Source organism: Dermacentor variabilis, chromosome 11, assembly GCF_050947875.1.
Source record: "Dermacentor variabilis isolate Ectoservices chromosome 11, ASM5094787v1, whole genome shotgun sequence".
Classification (NCBI taxonomy): Eukaryota; Metazoa; Arthropoda; class Arachnida; order Ixodida; family Ixodidae; genus Dermacentor; species Dermacentor variabilis.
Window position 1 is genome coordinate 122221472 of NC_134578.1, and position 17591 is coordinate 122239062.

General features: G+C 45.3%; 1 protein-coding gene and 1 long non-coding RNA gene across 2 annotated transcripts; both read left to right on the top strand.

Moving 5' to 3' along the window:
* The first annotated feature begins 479 nt into the window (after positions 1 to 479).
* Positions 480 to 5068, top strand: LOC142564175 (uncharacterized). Its single transcript, XR_012824513.1, has 3 exons — positions 480 to 715; positions 1709 to 1813; positions 4933 to 5068. It is a non-coding gene; the product is annotated as an uncharacterized LOC142564175 (long non-coding RNA).
* Positions 5069 to 12671: 7603 nt separating this feature from the next.
* On the top strand, positions 12672 to 13220 carry LOC142563485 (uncharacterized). Its single transcript, XM_075674038.1, has one exon. It carries the CDS (start codon positions 12672 to 12674, stop codon positions 13218 to 13220), a length of 549 nt encoding a protein of 182 aa, XP_075530153.1.
* Positions 13221 to 17591: the final 4371 nt, after the last annotated feature.

Here is a 17591-nt window from a genome sequence, read left to right on the forward strand (position 1 = left end):
GTCACACTACAGAGAACAGAACGACAGTCACGACGTCCCAAAATACGACAGACTGAAAATTTCCTGTTGTGTTTTTCAAGTGGGTGAGACGTCTATACGGCGTATACGCAGATTGCTGTCCTCTCTATTAAAAGCAACGTTGCTGAAACACGTCGTACAAGACGCTGTACGACTCGCATAACATCGATATACAACGCCGTCACCATCCATGAGATCACCGAAAGCACGGTCGCTTTCGGTGGCGGCCTACAGATGGCACCACAGGTAGCGCCGGTAAAGTTACAGGTGATATTATTTTGCCGTCTTCAGTTTGTCGCTACATGTGAGTGCTTGCTGTGTATTGACGCCGTCCGATGTAGTTGTTTAATCGTGTGTACGCTGTGCCGAGAAAAATTGTGGTGCATCTTGTATACATTGAGAATCACAAAACCCCTGGGACCGCGTAATGTAGCCCGCAGTATCCTTCGTGTGGTGCGCCGATGCCGAAGATATGACCTTTCGCGCTTCCTTTGTTCCGGGCTCATGAAAAGGATCTCATCCTCTGGCACTGTCGCATCGTATCGCACTGTACGGAAGAATTTGGTGAAAGTTGTGCTCTTACGTCCTGTAGTTGATCCGCAATTCAACAGTGTGTGCGCCGGAAGGACCGTTGGTGCAGTCGATGCCGCGGCACCTGTGACACTAAAAGGAGCGTTTTCCGAGTACGCCGAGAAAGGTAAGTCCGGCGCTTGCGCGCATTCTTCCTGTCTATGGTTCGTGAAGTGTGCGTTGTTGTACGTATCGCAAGATCCGTACAATAACCGAATCCGGATTTGTAAAGCAGCAAGAATTATAAATGTGCTTTTCAAATGGTTGTTCTTCATGTCGCAGTGCACATTTAGCAAAAAGTTCCATGGAAATTGCCCTAAAACGTATTCATGTTACCAACAGCTCTATCTGTGGTTTATTTACTTTCACCTATGAAGCACGCTAGCGCGGGTGGTTCTTTGATCTAAATGGGCACAAAAATTCAAGGAAAGAAAGTTACTGTTTGTGTACATAACTTTTCATTGAGAAATGGTATAGGCATTTCTAGAAGTAGTACGTCGATGTGTCGGTCTTCACAGCTAACAGCTGCGCGAGATAGCACCCGATTCCTTCGTTGACGCATGGCCAGATTTTTAGCTTGTATGGAAATTCTTCTGTTTATAGAGTGTCGTCAGATGACGTGTATTAGTGTCCTGTGTGTTTTCGTGTACTTGTAAAGGGTTCCGATCTTGCGGAGAAGCCGAAATTACATAAGCAATGCTTCTTTTTAACGGAAAAATCTTTCTCTTTTCTGTATTGTCTCTCCAGAAATAGAGGTGGTCTGTTGTAATTTTGAGCGCATCGTCCTTTGGGAGCAGTGCTTTGTTGCGCCGCATAAACAAATTAGGTTTTGGAACGCTTTTCATGTCCTACGGAATTTTTTGATAGTACAATTCACATTTCACGTTATACAGCTGTACGTTTGTGTGAACCTCTTCATAGTAGATTCATGTTTGCTACAGTTCGATTTACGTGTTATTTAACCGCCTGTGATGTTACAATCAGATATTTGCACAACCAGTTGCAGCTTCATGTAACTGGTTGTATGAGACTTTTATCAAAATATGACGTGATCTTTTTATATCACAAGTTTACAGTTTCAGCAGGGATTACAATAAATTGAGCATTTATTATTGTTTAGGGATGGCAAGATTTTGTGAACCAGAGGCACCTCCACATATGCACCTGCGGCACTTCTGCAGCCTCAACAGCACGGAAAAGTACCTGATGTGCATGCTGTGACAAGGTGTGTGCAAAGCAGTTGCTGCCACTTACACGAGCTGCAGATTTTGTTGGTATCATCCATGTTTGGAAACTCTCCTGAATTTTTCGTGGGTTTACAAATGTGGGCTCACTTTACAATTTTATGAATGTCACTTTAGAAAGACAACGAAGTTGTGTTGGTTAAGATGTTTTAAAGCTGTTGAGAGATTGACGGCATGACATTGTTAAAATGCATGTAAAAAATTAATTGCAATGGTACTTGTACTGCTTTATTATTAGCAATGCAATATCTCTAACGAGAACATCAGAGGGGCACTTGCTTTTGGGAAGTTTGGTCAGATAAATTCCTGAAGCAGCGTAAAGCTCTGTAATCTAAAAAAAACATTGTTGTCAGTTACTGGTTTCAAGCTCGCTGCTGCTTTTTGTGCTGCACGACAAGTTAAATAATGGTTGATAATGTGTGTGTGACGTAATAGTTCTGCGCAAACACACGAGGTGGAGAGAAGTAATTAATAAAGGGAAAATCAGACGTCCACCCGCTCGCACCATTTGCTACAAAGGAAACCCGTATGTGTTCCTCAAAAGGAAAGCCGCACAGTTGAAGAAAAATTCGTCCTGGTCCGGGACTCGAACCCGGGACTACCGCCTTTCCGAGGCAGCCACTCTACCATCTGAGATAACCAGGTGGCTAGCAGATGCCAGGGCGAAGTCGAATTAGTTGACAACACGAAGCAAAGGCAAGGGTTTGACGTAATATTTTTTTCCCCTTTATTAATTACTTCTCTACACCTTGCGCGTTTCCGCAGAACTATTACGTCAGACCCTTGCCTTTGCTTCATGTTGTCGACAAATTCGACTTCGCCCGGCCATCTGCTAGCCGCCTGGTTATCTTAGATTGTAAAGCGGCTGTCCCGGAAAGGCGGTGGTCCCGGGTTTGACTCCCAGACCTGGACGATTTCTTTTTTTCATATGTGAGGCTTTCCTTTCGAGGAATCCGTACGGGTTTCTTTTGTAGCAATTGCTACTAGCGGGTAGATGTGTGATTTTCCCTTTATTAATAATGTGTGTGTGTATGCAACAATGGGGGTGCTGAGAGCAAGCTTTAAAATAATGTGTGCTATGTCCCCAACAAAGAATTTAGTGTCTGCAGCATTTTTACAAAATATTATGTTCACAGGTTGGCAGGTATGACATAATGTACAACAATAATGTAAAACACTTTTGCTGTAGATACATTTTCATAACGTCCATTTTCTGTCTACTTGAATCGTATATTTAGAATTTGGCCCACCTGCAGTTTGATCAAGTTACATAGGTAGCCCCCTCTGAGTTAAATATAATTAGGGGCTATTGTAGATATGCATGATATACCTACTCACTGTATTGTGACAGATATTTTTAGGGACTGTGTTGTGAGGCATGCATGTCCTTTTACATGTATGTCTTGCTGCAGGTTGCCCGACAAAAGCATAAATGCTTCGCCCACCTTTATTATTATGCTTTCATGTAGAGTTCTAACATCAGTGCCCACATAGACTCCATGTTCTTAATTACATTTTTCTAAGTATTCACTGTTGTGCATTACATTATTGTGTTACATTACTGTGCATTACATGTCTTTCTTCGTTTTATTTTGGAGGGGGGTATTCATTTCTATAATAGTACAGAGAATAGAACTTCAAAACAAAAAGCCACGAAAGGTGGCTTAAAAGTGTATGAAGCTTGGAATTCTACATTCCTGCCCCTAAAGCGCTACCAGTAGTAAAACATTCCTAATTGTCTTTTTTATAAGCTAGCTGCCAGATACGTAGTCCCATTATGAGAGTATGTTATTTTTTCTTCTTTGGTCTGACTTGTTTTGTTGAATGTTCTCCTTGTTAGTTCAGAATTTGTAAGCCTCCAGGTTTCTACGGGGCAGAAACCTGGAGGCTTACGAAAAGGGTTCTACTCAAATTGAGGACGACGCAACGAGCTATGGAGAGAAGAATGATAGGTGTAACATTAAGGGATAAGAAAAGAGCAGATTGGGTGAGGGAACAAACGCGAGTTAATGACATCTTAGTTGAAATCAAGAAAAGAAATGGGCATGGGCAGGACATGTAATGAGGAGGGAAGATAACCGATGGTCATTAAGGGTTACGGACTGGATTCCAAGGGAAGGGAAGCGTAGCAGGGGGCGGCAGAAAGTTAGGTGGGCGGATGAGCTTAAAAAGTTTGCAGGGACGGCATGGTGACAATTAGTACATGACCGGGCTTGTTTGAGAAGTATGGTAGAGGCCTTTGCCCTGCAGTGGGCGTAACCAGGCTGATGATGATGTTTTCTTGCCACCTCATGCAATACTCCAACTGGAGCCTATGAGCTATGTGTATAATAAATAAGTAAATTCCTAAAGCATGCAACAAACCATGCAGCATAGCATTTAAATGTTGCCAGTTTATAATGCTTCTCGAGTGGAGCGCATCATGGAGCTTAAGGCTGATCTCTTCAGATGTAAAAAAAATTGCAGGTTATGAAAATGTGGTCCTACAAACTGCTGGTTATGCATGTCAGTCAGCCTGTTGCAGTGGTCACAAGTGAGAATGTAACCAAAAAGCTGGGCGTGCTCGGCCATTTTGCATATGGCACAGGATAAAGCTTCACCTCTGCTGTTGCTTCTCTAATAATAATGGCCTCCGAGTATACATGCCGAGTTATGCTTCTGGGGACACTTATTAGTTAACCTTATCAGGTAATACCATTAGACTTATGGGTGCTATAATGTTGCAGTGCCTGCAGGATGGCCAGCATTACAATACACATTAAAATTATTGTACAAGTCATGCAATTGTGTCGGGATTGGCCCACCAAGTGACAACCTTTAATTACACTATACCTGGGATCAGCCCAGCTCACTCAGTCAGTGAGACATCCATGCATAAGGGGAGGAGTATGGCAAATAGAGGGCGTTCGATTAATCTTTCTCACATAGATAGCTCATACATATAATCTTTCTTAAATTGGATGCTTTGTTGCTCAAAGTGAAGTTACTTATGGGCATAATGTCAGCATTTCGATCCTATTTATGCTTAACGAAAGTTGCTTTGTTCAGTGTCACTTTTTATATTGTTTCGCTTGTGATTCTAAGCTCACTTGTTTTATAGCTGCTATAGGTATGGCTGGACCTGGAGAAGAAGTGTAAGCAGACCATGCTATGTTGCTGATCTGCGCTGATCTCCACATCCAAGTTGGTCCCGCGACAGTTGGGCACCATTGTGCCTTGCTTCCTTGACAAGGCGATATAATATGGTGAGCTTGTACTTCAATATCGGTATTGAAAATTATGTTAAGGAAAAAAGACAAGGATTGGTCTTTATGATAGATACACTCATGTTCTTTCTTTAAGGTGTTCTTTTGGCACTGTTCTGCATGGACATATTTTTAGAGAATTATAACTCCTTTATTGCAAAGTGCCATGGCGCTAGTTTATGCGTTAAACTAGCACTCTTTCACCAAAAAAAGCCTTATTTAGCACACAATTCACAAGGAAAGAAAGGAGGCAACCTGACAGACTGCTACTAACAGTTCAGTATTATTGCTCGCACAGTGATATTGTGCGAAAGGTGAAAGGGGGAGAATAGATCTGAATACATGCTGTTCGCACGGAAACGAAAAGGACGCATCACATGGTGAGCGTGACACTTGTTTTACAATGATAAGAAGCAGTCTCACTGTCTAGTAATTCTCTGCATGGGGAGCTAGTGCTAGGTTCCTCGTCATACATATAAGAAAAGCATCAGATATCTCTCCAGCGCTTTTGTCTTTATATTTTGTCACGATCAAGCAGCTTTCAAACATAGGTGCATGTGCGCCGAGAGCAGTGCACTACCACTGCTAACTGACCCGCGCATCAAGTTTGCTTTGTCACGCTGCCAGTCATTTATACATTGGTCGGTTTATCCGATGTAGCCTCTACTGTACGAAATGGTATGTGATAGACACTGCACCTGTGTACTGTACAAGCTTTGTTACATGATTTTTTTCAGAGATAGTGATGCAGGCCTTTTCATTATTTACATGCCTACACAACAAACCAAGCATTATCTGTGCTTAGAAAGAATTGTAGGAAAATCCAGCATGAGGCAACTGTTCTCGGCACGAAACAAACTTGATTCGTTGGTTTTCGTTCATTGGTGCGATCACACTAAGGCAGACAAGCTTGTAGGCTGTGCTTCTGCAATTTGTACAGCACACTGACAGCACTGATGTGGGCCTCATCTGTGGGCTGACTGATGGCACCTTCTACGGCGCAGACCACTTGTGTTGGGCGAGGCACCAATGTTGACGTTTGTTCCCTTGTGCAAAACAGCAGTCCTAGGTTTCGAGTAGTTGTAGGAAGACAAGGTAAACATAACTTCGATGGCTTGAGTGGGCTCATTTCTCTTGGGGCATCTAGCTTTTTTTCTTGCAACTGTGCAGAGGTGCTTCCCTAGAGTCGGCGTGAAAATGGCATGGAGTTGTGCATTCGGGAACTCCTGAACAATGATCTGCTGTAGTTAGGGCTTTGCGAAAATGCACTGTCTACCAATTGGTAGAAGGTGCATTATTCAGCCACTGATTTCCTGTTGGCATGCTTGCACTCGTGCTGTCAGTAATTTCCTGGCTTGCCGAATTATCTTGAGGCCCCACACTGATGATGCTACCGATGTCTTCATGTGCAGACTTTTCAGGATGAGGTTTTTTGCTTTGCAAATCTTGTTGAAAGGTAGGTGGTGCTTACAGGTAGCTATTCTAGATATTAGTGAAATGAATTGGCCCATCTTGCTTCGTCAAACATCGTCACACCGACATCAGTTGCACAAACAAAAAACCTGGCCTACTCGCAGCGTCGTGCACGAAGAAACAAACAAATCAGCTGCTGGATTGTCTTAACATGGCATACTAAGCTGAGACCGGAACTGCTGTAGCTACAAACCAGGCAGAAGCGATGATGATGAGCAGGGATTTGCAGTAGCGCCACTTCGTGGGGCAGCAAGGTGGCTCCGTTCAAAACAAAAATGGCGTTCAGCAAGTAGAACCATGCAACGGTCAGAGTCGGTGCATGGTGCTCTCGATCAAGTTGGCTCAAGGAGTGTCCGAAAAATCAGACGAGAGGTTGCAAGGCGTCCGAACTTTCGGAAGTTGTTATACATTATGGTCCATGGGGAGAATGACGGTGCCGTGAAGCAGACCGAGTAATCATGTTCGAATTTTCGGAGTCCGGAAAATCAGTCGGTGACTGTACCTATACCTATGTGTCTATGTATACCTAGGTGCAACAGTGTTTGCTATGATCTGTGCAAGAATTGCTGTTGCCCGTAGATGCCCAACATGTCGGGTGTCAAATTGTAAAATACCTTGCAAAAGTGATCTACGGAAAAATAACGCTTCTGCTATATTTCGCTTTTACAAGAAATTTTGCGGCTGCTGGCACCTACCTTAAAAGGCTTTATATGGTCTTGGCATGGCCAGGGCCTTCTACTTTTGTGAGTTTGCTTATCTCGAAATATACTCCGGTTTTTATAACTTCAAGTTGGCGGGATCCCTAGTCTCCTTTAACATGTACCCAATAGACCTAACATAGGGGTTTTGGCATTTCTCTGCCATCTAAATGCAGCCATTGTGGCCGGGATTCAATCCCATGCCCTCTGCCTGAGCAGCGCAATGTCAAAGCCAGTACACTACGGTATTTTGCTGGCAGAAGGGTTTAGTTTCTGAATAATATATTATCTCAACCTGTCGGTGTTGTTTTTAAAGGTATTTCTTGTTTGTATTCTGTTGCTTCAATACTAGTAATTATTGTAAATCAAACGATGTGTCCATCTTTTTCCTATAACACTTGCTTAAATCGCCTGCTAATTATGACAGCTTATTCTCCCACAGTAATCCATGTTCCCTTGAAACATAGGCATTGCATGAAACCACATATTTTTCAATAAGATTTATTCATTATCTCCTATGACCGGAATGCTGAACCTTTCTTATCTGTGGGAATATAGGCAAATTTGCCTATGTGCCAACCTGTTGCATGAGTCAAGATAAATTATTGGCTTTACTTTTTCAGGTGCCCTGCTCGCTCTGACCCAAGCAACCCACTCCAGCGGTCTTCTCTCGGCAGACTGGATGCATCGAAATACCGTTAGAAGGTCCAATAAACAGTGCTTGGGACATTTATGACATGCTTTTACTTAAGCCGGAGGACTTCAGGCTTAATGAAAGCTCAAGTGGGTGTACAGAAATACCTACGTAAAATATACTTGTCTTTTTCACTTACAAGTACATGCCAATACTTTGCCTGACATTTTTCACCCCAAGATTACGCTTTACTGTGGATTTGTCAACAAACCATTACAGCAAAAAGGACGAGTACAAGTGATCGAACATATACTAAACTTGCAAGAATTACATTTGCATACTTGTAGTAAATAGGAAAATGAGGTACAGTCTTCTTCAGGGTGCATTTTCTTGTAGGTCATACATAGAGAACGTACTCGTGGGTCATACAAAACTTGTTCATGATGTATCACATCAGTGTTGGTAGTGCTAATCAATTTATGCCGAAAATTGTGTTCATCTTCGTATCAAGCAATGTACCAGGCAAACCTACATGTGAAAGTGGCATTCTTGTTGCAAACATAATGCAGATCTACTTCTCTTCAATGCTGATCGCAAATACACAAGTGTACAAAATAGGTTTAAAGAGTAAATTATATTAAGCAACATCAATCCATTCTGAAAGGACCTGGTATGAATGTAGTAAAATATAGGTCTGAACAGGGGCAAACAGGTCTGGGTTAGATAGGACGGGATTAAACGGGTCAGGATTGAACAGGATTTAAACGGGTCAGGATTAAACAGGATTTAAACGGGTCAGGTTTAAACAGGATTTAAACGGGTCAGGTTTAAACAGGAATAAACAGGATTTAAACAGGTCAGGACTGAACAGGATCAAACGGGGTCCCGTTCCATAACCCTATTTGATGAAACCCGTTTGAAAACAAATAGGATTTTCTAGTAGGGATGGGTGCGCATCGCTGAAAGAGGTGGCAGAACAGTATTGTAAGCTCCTGTCCAGCGGGGCAAAAGCTTCCTCACAAATTACAAGTCATCAGACTAGTCCATCCTAACTTCCTAACTGAGAATTACCATTTACACTTGAAGAGCTCACGGTCGAATTCGGCGTCAAAAACAAGCGATCATCGCCTAGCCATAACGTTGTGAGTTCTGAAACCCGCGCAAATCTGTGCCGCACAGCTCGCGTAGGTCTTCTGGAGTACTACAACGCCTCATGGGGGGGGGGGGCAGGATAAATGTGGAGATTCCTACTGAATCGAAGCTTGCGAAAGATTTCTATATTGAAACCAGGGAGCCAAGAAATTACGCCTCCTTCATAACCATATCTCTGCTTAGTTGCGTGGGGAAGCTATTGGACAAAAATGATTCACAAACGACCAAATTGGTTCCTGGAAAATACGAACGCTTGCCCGGGGGAAATGAATGACTTTGTCATTGCCTTTTTCTCATCAATTGAAGAGTAATTGGTTCGTGGAGACACACCTACCGCATTATTTTTTGGCGTTAAGGCAGCATATGGCTCCTTCTGTCAAAAAGCAATAGTTGACACTTTGGAAACCCTTCGTTATGGAGGACGCCTTTACGCATAGATTGCAGGCTATCTTCAAGGGCGCCAACTTTTCATGTGTACTCCGCATGGCCCCGCGGCGCTTAATGCCGTCGAGAAGGGAGTGCCACAAGCAGCAATGTTAAGCCCGCTATTATTTAATTTACACGTCATCCACCTTAAATGAAACCTGCCCCGTGGCGTCAGCATCACACTGTACGTAGATGGAATCGGTACATAGAGCGCGGCGCCTCCCGTAGTACCACCCAACAACGTTTCCAGAGAGCGCTGACAAATATGTCAGCCTGTCTAGATTCAAGGGGTCTGAAATGGTCCCCCGACAAAAGCGTTGCTATGGTTTCCCGCGGAGGCGTATGAAAAAATATCCACTGGTCTTGCGTGATCCCACCCTTTCACACTTCATGGCAACGATTTCCTGGAGTGATGATCGATAGGAATCTCACGTGGTCGCCTCAAGTTAAGAAAACTTAGGGACAAGATTTGCTCGGCGTCGCACGTATTCCGCTTTTTAGCCGGATCATAGTGGGGCAGCAACTGTCGATCAATGGTGTTCCTCCATACGGCCTACGTTGACGGAACACTACTCTATTGCCTACCGATCCTGCATCAAAATGTCTCGCACAAGCAAGAAAAAACTTGAGGCAGCATGAATCAACTGTTTTCGAGTTCGTCTTGGCCGTCTGTAGGGGACGTCCTGCTCAGGAATTGTAGCAGAAGCTGGATGCCGGCTAACTTGGTCGGGGGCACTTGGCATTCACCTCAAAAACGTCGGTCATACGAAGACCCAGTTTTTAAACGATATTTCTAGGACCCGTGTTACACCTAGCTTTAGGAAGGCCGTCGGAAGCACATCTATTTCGATTCCTGCTCAGTTGTCGCAAATCATACCACGAAACATATCACCCTGGACACTGTCACCACTGCAAATTGTGTCTTATATCCCTAGAATCAATGCAAAAAAGAAAATGCCTCGGGAAACAACGGATCAGACTTATTAGGAACATATGCACGAAGAATACGCAACCGCAACGCACATTTTAACAGATGACTCTAGAACTCAACGTCGCTCATCGTGCGTACGTTTTCATGCCTTCTACAGGGCAACGATTCTCGTTTCGTCTAGAGCGAGCGACATCATCAACGTCAGCTGAGCCATATGGCATTAAGAATGCCCTTGAGTATGTGCTTCGACAGCAGCGGCAAAAGACATGGATTGTATTCTCAGATTCTAAAGTAGCCTACAAAGGGTGTGGGACAGGCACAAGCGATGTAATAACCAACTTGCAGCATTTGCCATTGCCTATATTCACCACAAGGATAAGATTGCTGGACATTGTGTCACGTTGCAATGAATATTTCACAGAGAAGTAGCTCTCGAATTTTTACGCTTCAAAGCAGTGCTGCTATTGGTCAAGTTTCGGTGCACAAAGTTATCAGTAACCGCAATATTACACAGCTTTATCAACGTGCGCTGGTGATGTGAAGTTCCGCACATTGTATAAAGAGCCGCATGGTGGGAGTGCGAACAGTTTAGAACAGCGTCCTCCTTTCCACTTTGTTTCCGACGGCGCCCGCCGCATACCGCCCATAGCAGAGTTAGAGGCTATCTGACACGCGCCCCTGTGTTCCCGCTCATACTGCTCACGATAGTACTATCGTGAGCAATATGAGCAGGAACACGCGAGCGCGTGGGAAATAGCCTCGAAAGCGACGTGGGGCGATGCGTTGCGGCCGCTGTAGGAAACAAAGTGGAAAGGGCGCCGCGGTTCCGCCAACTGTCGGCACTCCCGCCTCACTAGCGTTGCTGCGTAACGGCACCGGATTGCATGTCACCGGGCGCTAGCGATGATAAGGCGGTTATGGCATGCAGAGCGTGGACCGCGCTGTCTGTAGTTCAGCGCAAAATACCGCTGTTAACCTTTTTAGAGCGCAGCTCTTTGGCGCCCGTTCCTGGGTTTCGCGTCGTCGTCGGCCTCGTAACCAGCTCCGCCCCCCTTTCATCCCCCCAGCGCTAGCAGCGACCGACTGATACCGCTGGATGCCGCTGACGCCGCTAGAGAGTCAAGATAACGTGACTGCATAGAACACCGTCGCCGCCATGCAGAAAGAGGAGGAAAGGGTCCCCCCCCCCTGTTCTTGTGTGGCGGATAGGGGGCTCTTCAGTTGCCGACGCGCCGGTTATTCGTTGTCCCTGAAACCAACTCCGCAGCTGGGGTTGACTCACTATCGGCGTCAGCGGCATCAGTCAGTCGCTGCTATCTCTTCCCTCCTCCCTTTATCGTGTTGTCCGCTTTCTGCGCGCGCTTCTGCCCCCATCGTTTGCCGCTGGGTGTACACGCCGCCCCCCTCCCCCCTCTTCCTGCGAGTCTCCGGTTGTCAAAGCGCCGGCTCGAACTTAATTCCTTTCTTCGCTCCTCCTCCAATGCAACCCCTGTGCGGTGGCAATCAGAGAGCCAGATCGGTGGCGGCGGATCTGTATATGTGCACCGCCCGAGCCGAAATTGCCGCTGCCGTTCGCCCTGTGCGGTGGCAATCAGAGAGCCAGATCGGTGGCGGCTTGACATAAAGACAAACAGCAATTTCCTAACACTTATGCGGGAGAACATCCCGTTCCTCTCGCTCGTAACGCGTCCCACGGCTGTGACAACCTCGCGAGGCACTTGTATAGATCTCGTCTTTGAGAATCAAGCATTGGTGTACCAAGTCGAACATATATCAGTCTATTTCTCCGACCACAAAGCTTCCTTCATGACTGTCAAGAACTGTTAGTGGAGTCTTTGTTAAAGGAATACGTGTGAAAAATAAAAAAAAAATTCTGTGATAACGCATACATGTGTTGCTCGATTTCTTTGCCTCAATCTATCGAAAAGGTGAAACAGCTTATTTGCTGCGCTCAAATTTCGCATTAGGAAGTAACGTAATCGTCGGTAATTTTTTTGTTCCTTTTTTCTTTTTCTGAGTGTGCGTATGTGGAGCGGTCAGACCCGACTCTTAGATATTTGCAAGCATGCGACAGGGAATATTTTCTGGCCGACTTCTTAAAAGGTCTATCGTAAGGCCAGTCGCACCTTTCATGGAAACGTTCGAATCTTTGATGAACAAGAAAAGAAGTAAAAACGCTACGTCACGGCCGACGCGCATCTTTAATTTCTTTTTCGTGGCAAATGCTTATAAGGGAGACCACGACTGCCCGCGGTTAGAAGTGCGTTTCAGCGCCCTGCGATGTCTCGAGTGCCGTTGAATAAGCGGGAAGAAGTCGTTCAGTTGTGGAAGAAAGCTTACTCGCAGCGAAACATTGCTGCCTTGACGGGCTGCCGGTTGAACACAGTCAACAGGATAGTGCAGGCGTACCGAGATGAAGGACGCATTACGGATGCGCCGCACGAGAGGCGACCTCGCGCCACGTCGGCGGATCAAGACCTGCAAATTGTTGCTGCAGTCAACGAGAAGCCATTTCTAAATGCGAAGGAGGTGCGCAGTACTCTTGCCCTGGAACATGTAAGCGACAGCACGGTGCGGCGAAGGCTAAGGGAAGCCGCCCTCCGTAGTCGTATCGCTGCTCAGAAGCCCCTTCTCACAGTTGCCAACAAGACTGCTCGCCTAAAGTTCGCTGTCGATCACCGCAGCTGGAAGGTCGAGGATTGGAAATATGTCATCTTCTCTGATGAATCTACGTTCTCAAGCCGCTGGGAAAAGCAGAGAAGAGTGTGGCGCATGGAGAATACGCGCTTCTCTCCGCAGAACGTCAAGCAGGTGGCCGCACGTCAGTAAACGTGTGGGCGGCTATTTCGCGGGATGGCCTAAATCCCATTGTAAGAATCCCTGGGAGATTTACGAGTTCTGCATATTGCACATTGCTGGAGCACGAGATGATCTCCTATGCTCTGAATGGTCCACACCCGGATGGGTATTATCTATTCCAACAGGACTTGTCTCCCGTTCACACAGCAAAGGTCGTGGCACGTCTTTTAGGCGAACTAGGGGTAAGGAGCTTGGAGTGGTGTGCGAAGGGTGCAGACATGAACGTCATAGAACATGTTTGGGCACGTATGAAGGCTAACCTTTCAAGACTCTCCTTGGACTTGACGACCAGTGATGAACTGTGGGAAGCCATAAAGCGCGAGTGGAAACATCTTCAAGATGACAAAGCCTTCATCGAGGCTCTCTACGTGTCTCTGCCAAAAAGAATGGAGGCCGTCATTCAAGCAGGCGGAGCCATGACCCGTTATTAACGCATGAAGCCTGCAAGGAAAGGTCAAGCTGTAACACTGATGTATTGGGATACTTTTTGTGTGGATGAAAATTTTGTTACCATTAAGCAATCGTCTAATAAAACCTTTAATTTCACTGCTGCGTACAACTTTTCTTTGTTCACAATAACCGAGACATAGAAAAACACGCATAACAAAACAACCCTGCTTTTTCCTGCGTGCGAGCGCTATTACAGGCGCCACAGTATCACGCCGGTATCATTGCGATACGTTCCGCAAGTATGATAAAAAGAGAGCTAGAGATATTTTGCGCTCAACTACAGACAGCACGGTCCACGCTCTGCATGACATAACCGCCTTATCATCGCTAGCGCCCGGTGACACGCAATCAGCTGCCATTACGCAGTAACGCTAGTGAGGCGGGAGTGCCGACATTTGGCGGAACCGCGGCGCCCTTTCCACTTTGTTTCCTACAGCGGCCGCAACGCATCGCCCCACGTCGGTTTCGAGGCTATTTCCCACGCGCTCGCGCGTTCCTGCTCATATTGCTCACGATAGTACGTTACCTTCACTGCGCGAACCGCTTTTCTTCGGATAATTTATTGTATCAAAGGTTAAGTAGCGGGAATTTACCTTATGTGATTGGCGGTCAAATGTACGAGGACGTATACGTATTCGCATTCTTAGTGTTCAATTTGACACGACATGGATATGATATTAGCAACAGCTGCTCAGAGGGAGAGCGAAATACGTCAATCAGAGTTATCATTGTAAAACGTATTACAGAAGTTCATATGCACAACATTGCCATAGCTGCTTTAATCTATCGAATCAGATGGTATGAAATACCAAGTGCGTAAGCAAACGAGGTAAATTATTTGCAGGCAGTTCTTTTTTACATCCGGGAAACCATCCATTTAGTTTTTGCTGCGTCAGAAGATAAAGCTTTGCTTGTGGTTTATGATTGAGCGTCGGGTAAAGCCATATCTTGTAATCGTAGTGAAAAAGGAGCGCTACTGCTATAGGTGACAATTATTTAAATAGAAGCTAAGAATACCAGGTGTTTAAAGCATACGATAAACCTTGTTCCTGCAATTATAGACCTATTTTTCTAATAAGCGCTTTTGTGAGCTCTTCGAGCATATTATTCTACTCACATATCTAGACACCAGCAGAAAAAGAATTGTTTACTTACCAGCATGTTTTTCATAAACTACTTACATTCACAATTCGATTATTTTCTGTACTACAGAACTTTGGCAGACCTATATACAATCGCCAGTAGGTTTACACAATAATTATTGTCCTATCGAAGGCATTTCACTGTGTACCGCATGCTGTTTTAGTGGAAACGCTTAAAATATTTCGACTACCGGGAATATAGGGGCATTGAATTCAGGCCTACTTATAGAATTGTGAGCAGCTTGTGGAGACTCATAGTGTTCAATCTGCAAACTTGCGGGTTTGGCTTAGGATACAACAGGGATCTCTGTTGAGGTCTCTGCTGTTTCTTATCTGCATAAATGATATTAACAAAAATTGTATCTAAATATTAAGCTAAAATTGCTTGCTCACAATTTTGTCATTTATTCTGGTGTCAAGAGTTCTTCGCGAAAGGGAATACCCAATAACAGTGTGCGAATGCAGCACCTGGCTGCGCGGTTTATCGTCTCGGGTTACACAACTTCATCGGTTATTTCTGTTAGACAAATTTAGACTGGATCCGCTCCACGTGCATCGTAACATGACCAGCCACAATTTCTCTTTTCACTTGGCGTTACAAACCAAACGGGGTTGGCTTACGCCGAATATACATTTTATATGAAGTTACCCGGGCCAGCTTCCCACGCTAAGCATGAAGCGCTCGCACATGCTTAAGCTTTTCCTAGTCTCTATAGCCGCTCGAGTTCCCTCTCATCGACGGGCGGCCATTTTTTCCAAGAAAGTATGCCTTCCAACCACTCGGAATAGCAAAAATCGACCATCGCGGACATCAGTCTCTTTCCACGTAAGTACGAGGCTCTGGAAAGGAGCTATGGCGCTTCAATGTAACCTGGGGCCTGAGGGGTCAACCGACCGAGCTATCTCTCTGGGTAACATCCAAGGGTGACGAGTTCAAATCCCCTGTTCTCTTCCTTTCTTTTTTGTTGTTTTCTTCCTCCCCCCCTTTTTTTATCTCTTTTCTTCTAGTCTATCACTATACGAGGGAATTGCATATCTTCGCCACGACCGTCCACACGAGGCTCCTCTTTTAAAAAAATTCTCTTTTATTTTGTATGGCCACTCATGCGCAGGTCATAAACTACCAGATTTCTCCCGTTGAGTTCCATCTGTGCGGTTTAACCGAGCTCAGATTGGTCCACCTTGACTGATCGAAGAAGGCACCACTGTAGGTTAAATGAGGCGTACAACTCTTGCGGTGGCAAAGAGGTAGAGTATCCGCCTCGCGTGCAAGAGGTCCGTGCTTCGAATCCCGGGTGCGGCGCAATTTTCCACCGGAAAAAAAAATCCGCGTGTTGAGAAAGTTGCATAAACAGGCCTGGAGTGCGGCCTGATCCCGGTGACCAGAACCGGTAACGCACTCTCTCACCAGAGCAGGATTGGCCACCCTGGTGCAGTACTTGGCCACAACCGCCTAGATGAATACAACAATCAAACCCCGGCCCTCAGTTCCCAGCAGCCGCGAAGCAACTGACCACGGCGGCGGTGAGATCTGTGACGCAGCAGAAAATGCTAAGAATCCCTGGCTCCGGACAGGCCGCCGTTGGAATCTGAACCTGGCAACGTTGAATGTTATCTAGTGAGGCGAGTCTCGCAGCGTTATTAGAGGAATTAGAGGGTAGTAAATGGGATATAATAGGGCTCAGTGAGGTTAGGAGGACAAAAGAAGCATATACAGTACTAAAAAGCGAGCACGTCCTGTGCTACCGGGGTTTAGCGGAGAGACAAGAACTAGGAGTCGGATTCCTGATTAATAAGGATATAGCTGGTAACATACAGGAATTCTATAGCATTAACGAGGGGGTGGCAGGTCTTGTTGTGAAACTTAATAAGAGGTACAACTTGAAGGTCATACAAGTCTACGCCCCTACATCCAGTCATGATGACCAGGAAGTCGACAGCTTTTATCAAGACGTGGAATCGGCGATGGGTAAAGTCAAAACAAAACACACTATCCTGAAGGGCGACTTCAATGCCAGGGTAAGCAAGAAGCAGGCTGTAGACAAGTCAGTGGGGGAATATGGCATAGGCTCTAGGAATAGCAGGGGAGAGTTATTACTACAGTTTGCAGAACAGAATAATATGCGGATAATGAATACCTTCTTCTGCAAGCGGGTTAGCCGAAAGTGGACGTGAAGGAGCCCAACTGGCGAGACTAGAAATGAAATGACCTCATACTCTGTGCTAACCCTGGCATCATAAAAGATGTGGACCTGCTCGGCAAGGTGCGCTGCAGTGACTTAAGGATGGTAAGAACTCGAAGTAGCCTAGACTTGAGGAGGGAACGGAAGAAACCGGTACATAAGAAGCCGATCAATGAGTTAGCGGTAAGAGGGAAAGCAGATGAATTCCGGATCAAGCTACAGAACAGGTATTCGGCTTTAACTCAGGAAGAGGACCTTAGTGTTGAAGCAATGAACGACAATATTATGGGCATCATTAACGAGTGTGCAATAGAAGTCGGTGGTAACTCCATTAGACAGGATACCAGTAAGCTATCGCAGGAGACGAAAGGTCTGATCAAGAAAAGCCAATGTATGAAAGCCTCTAACCCTACAGCTAGAATAGAACTGGCAGAACATTCTAAGTTAAACTAGCATTAAGACAGCTGACATAAGGAACTATAATATGGATGGAATTGAACATGCTCTCAGGAACGGAGGAAGCCTAAAAGCAGTGAAGAAGGAACTAGGAATAGGCAAGAATAAGG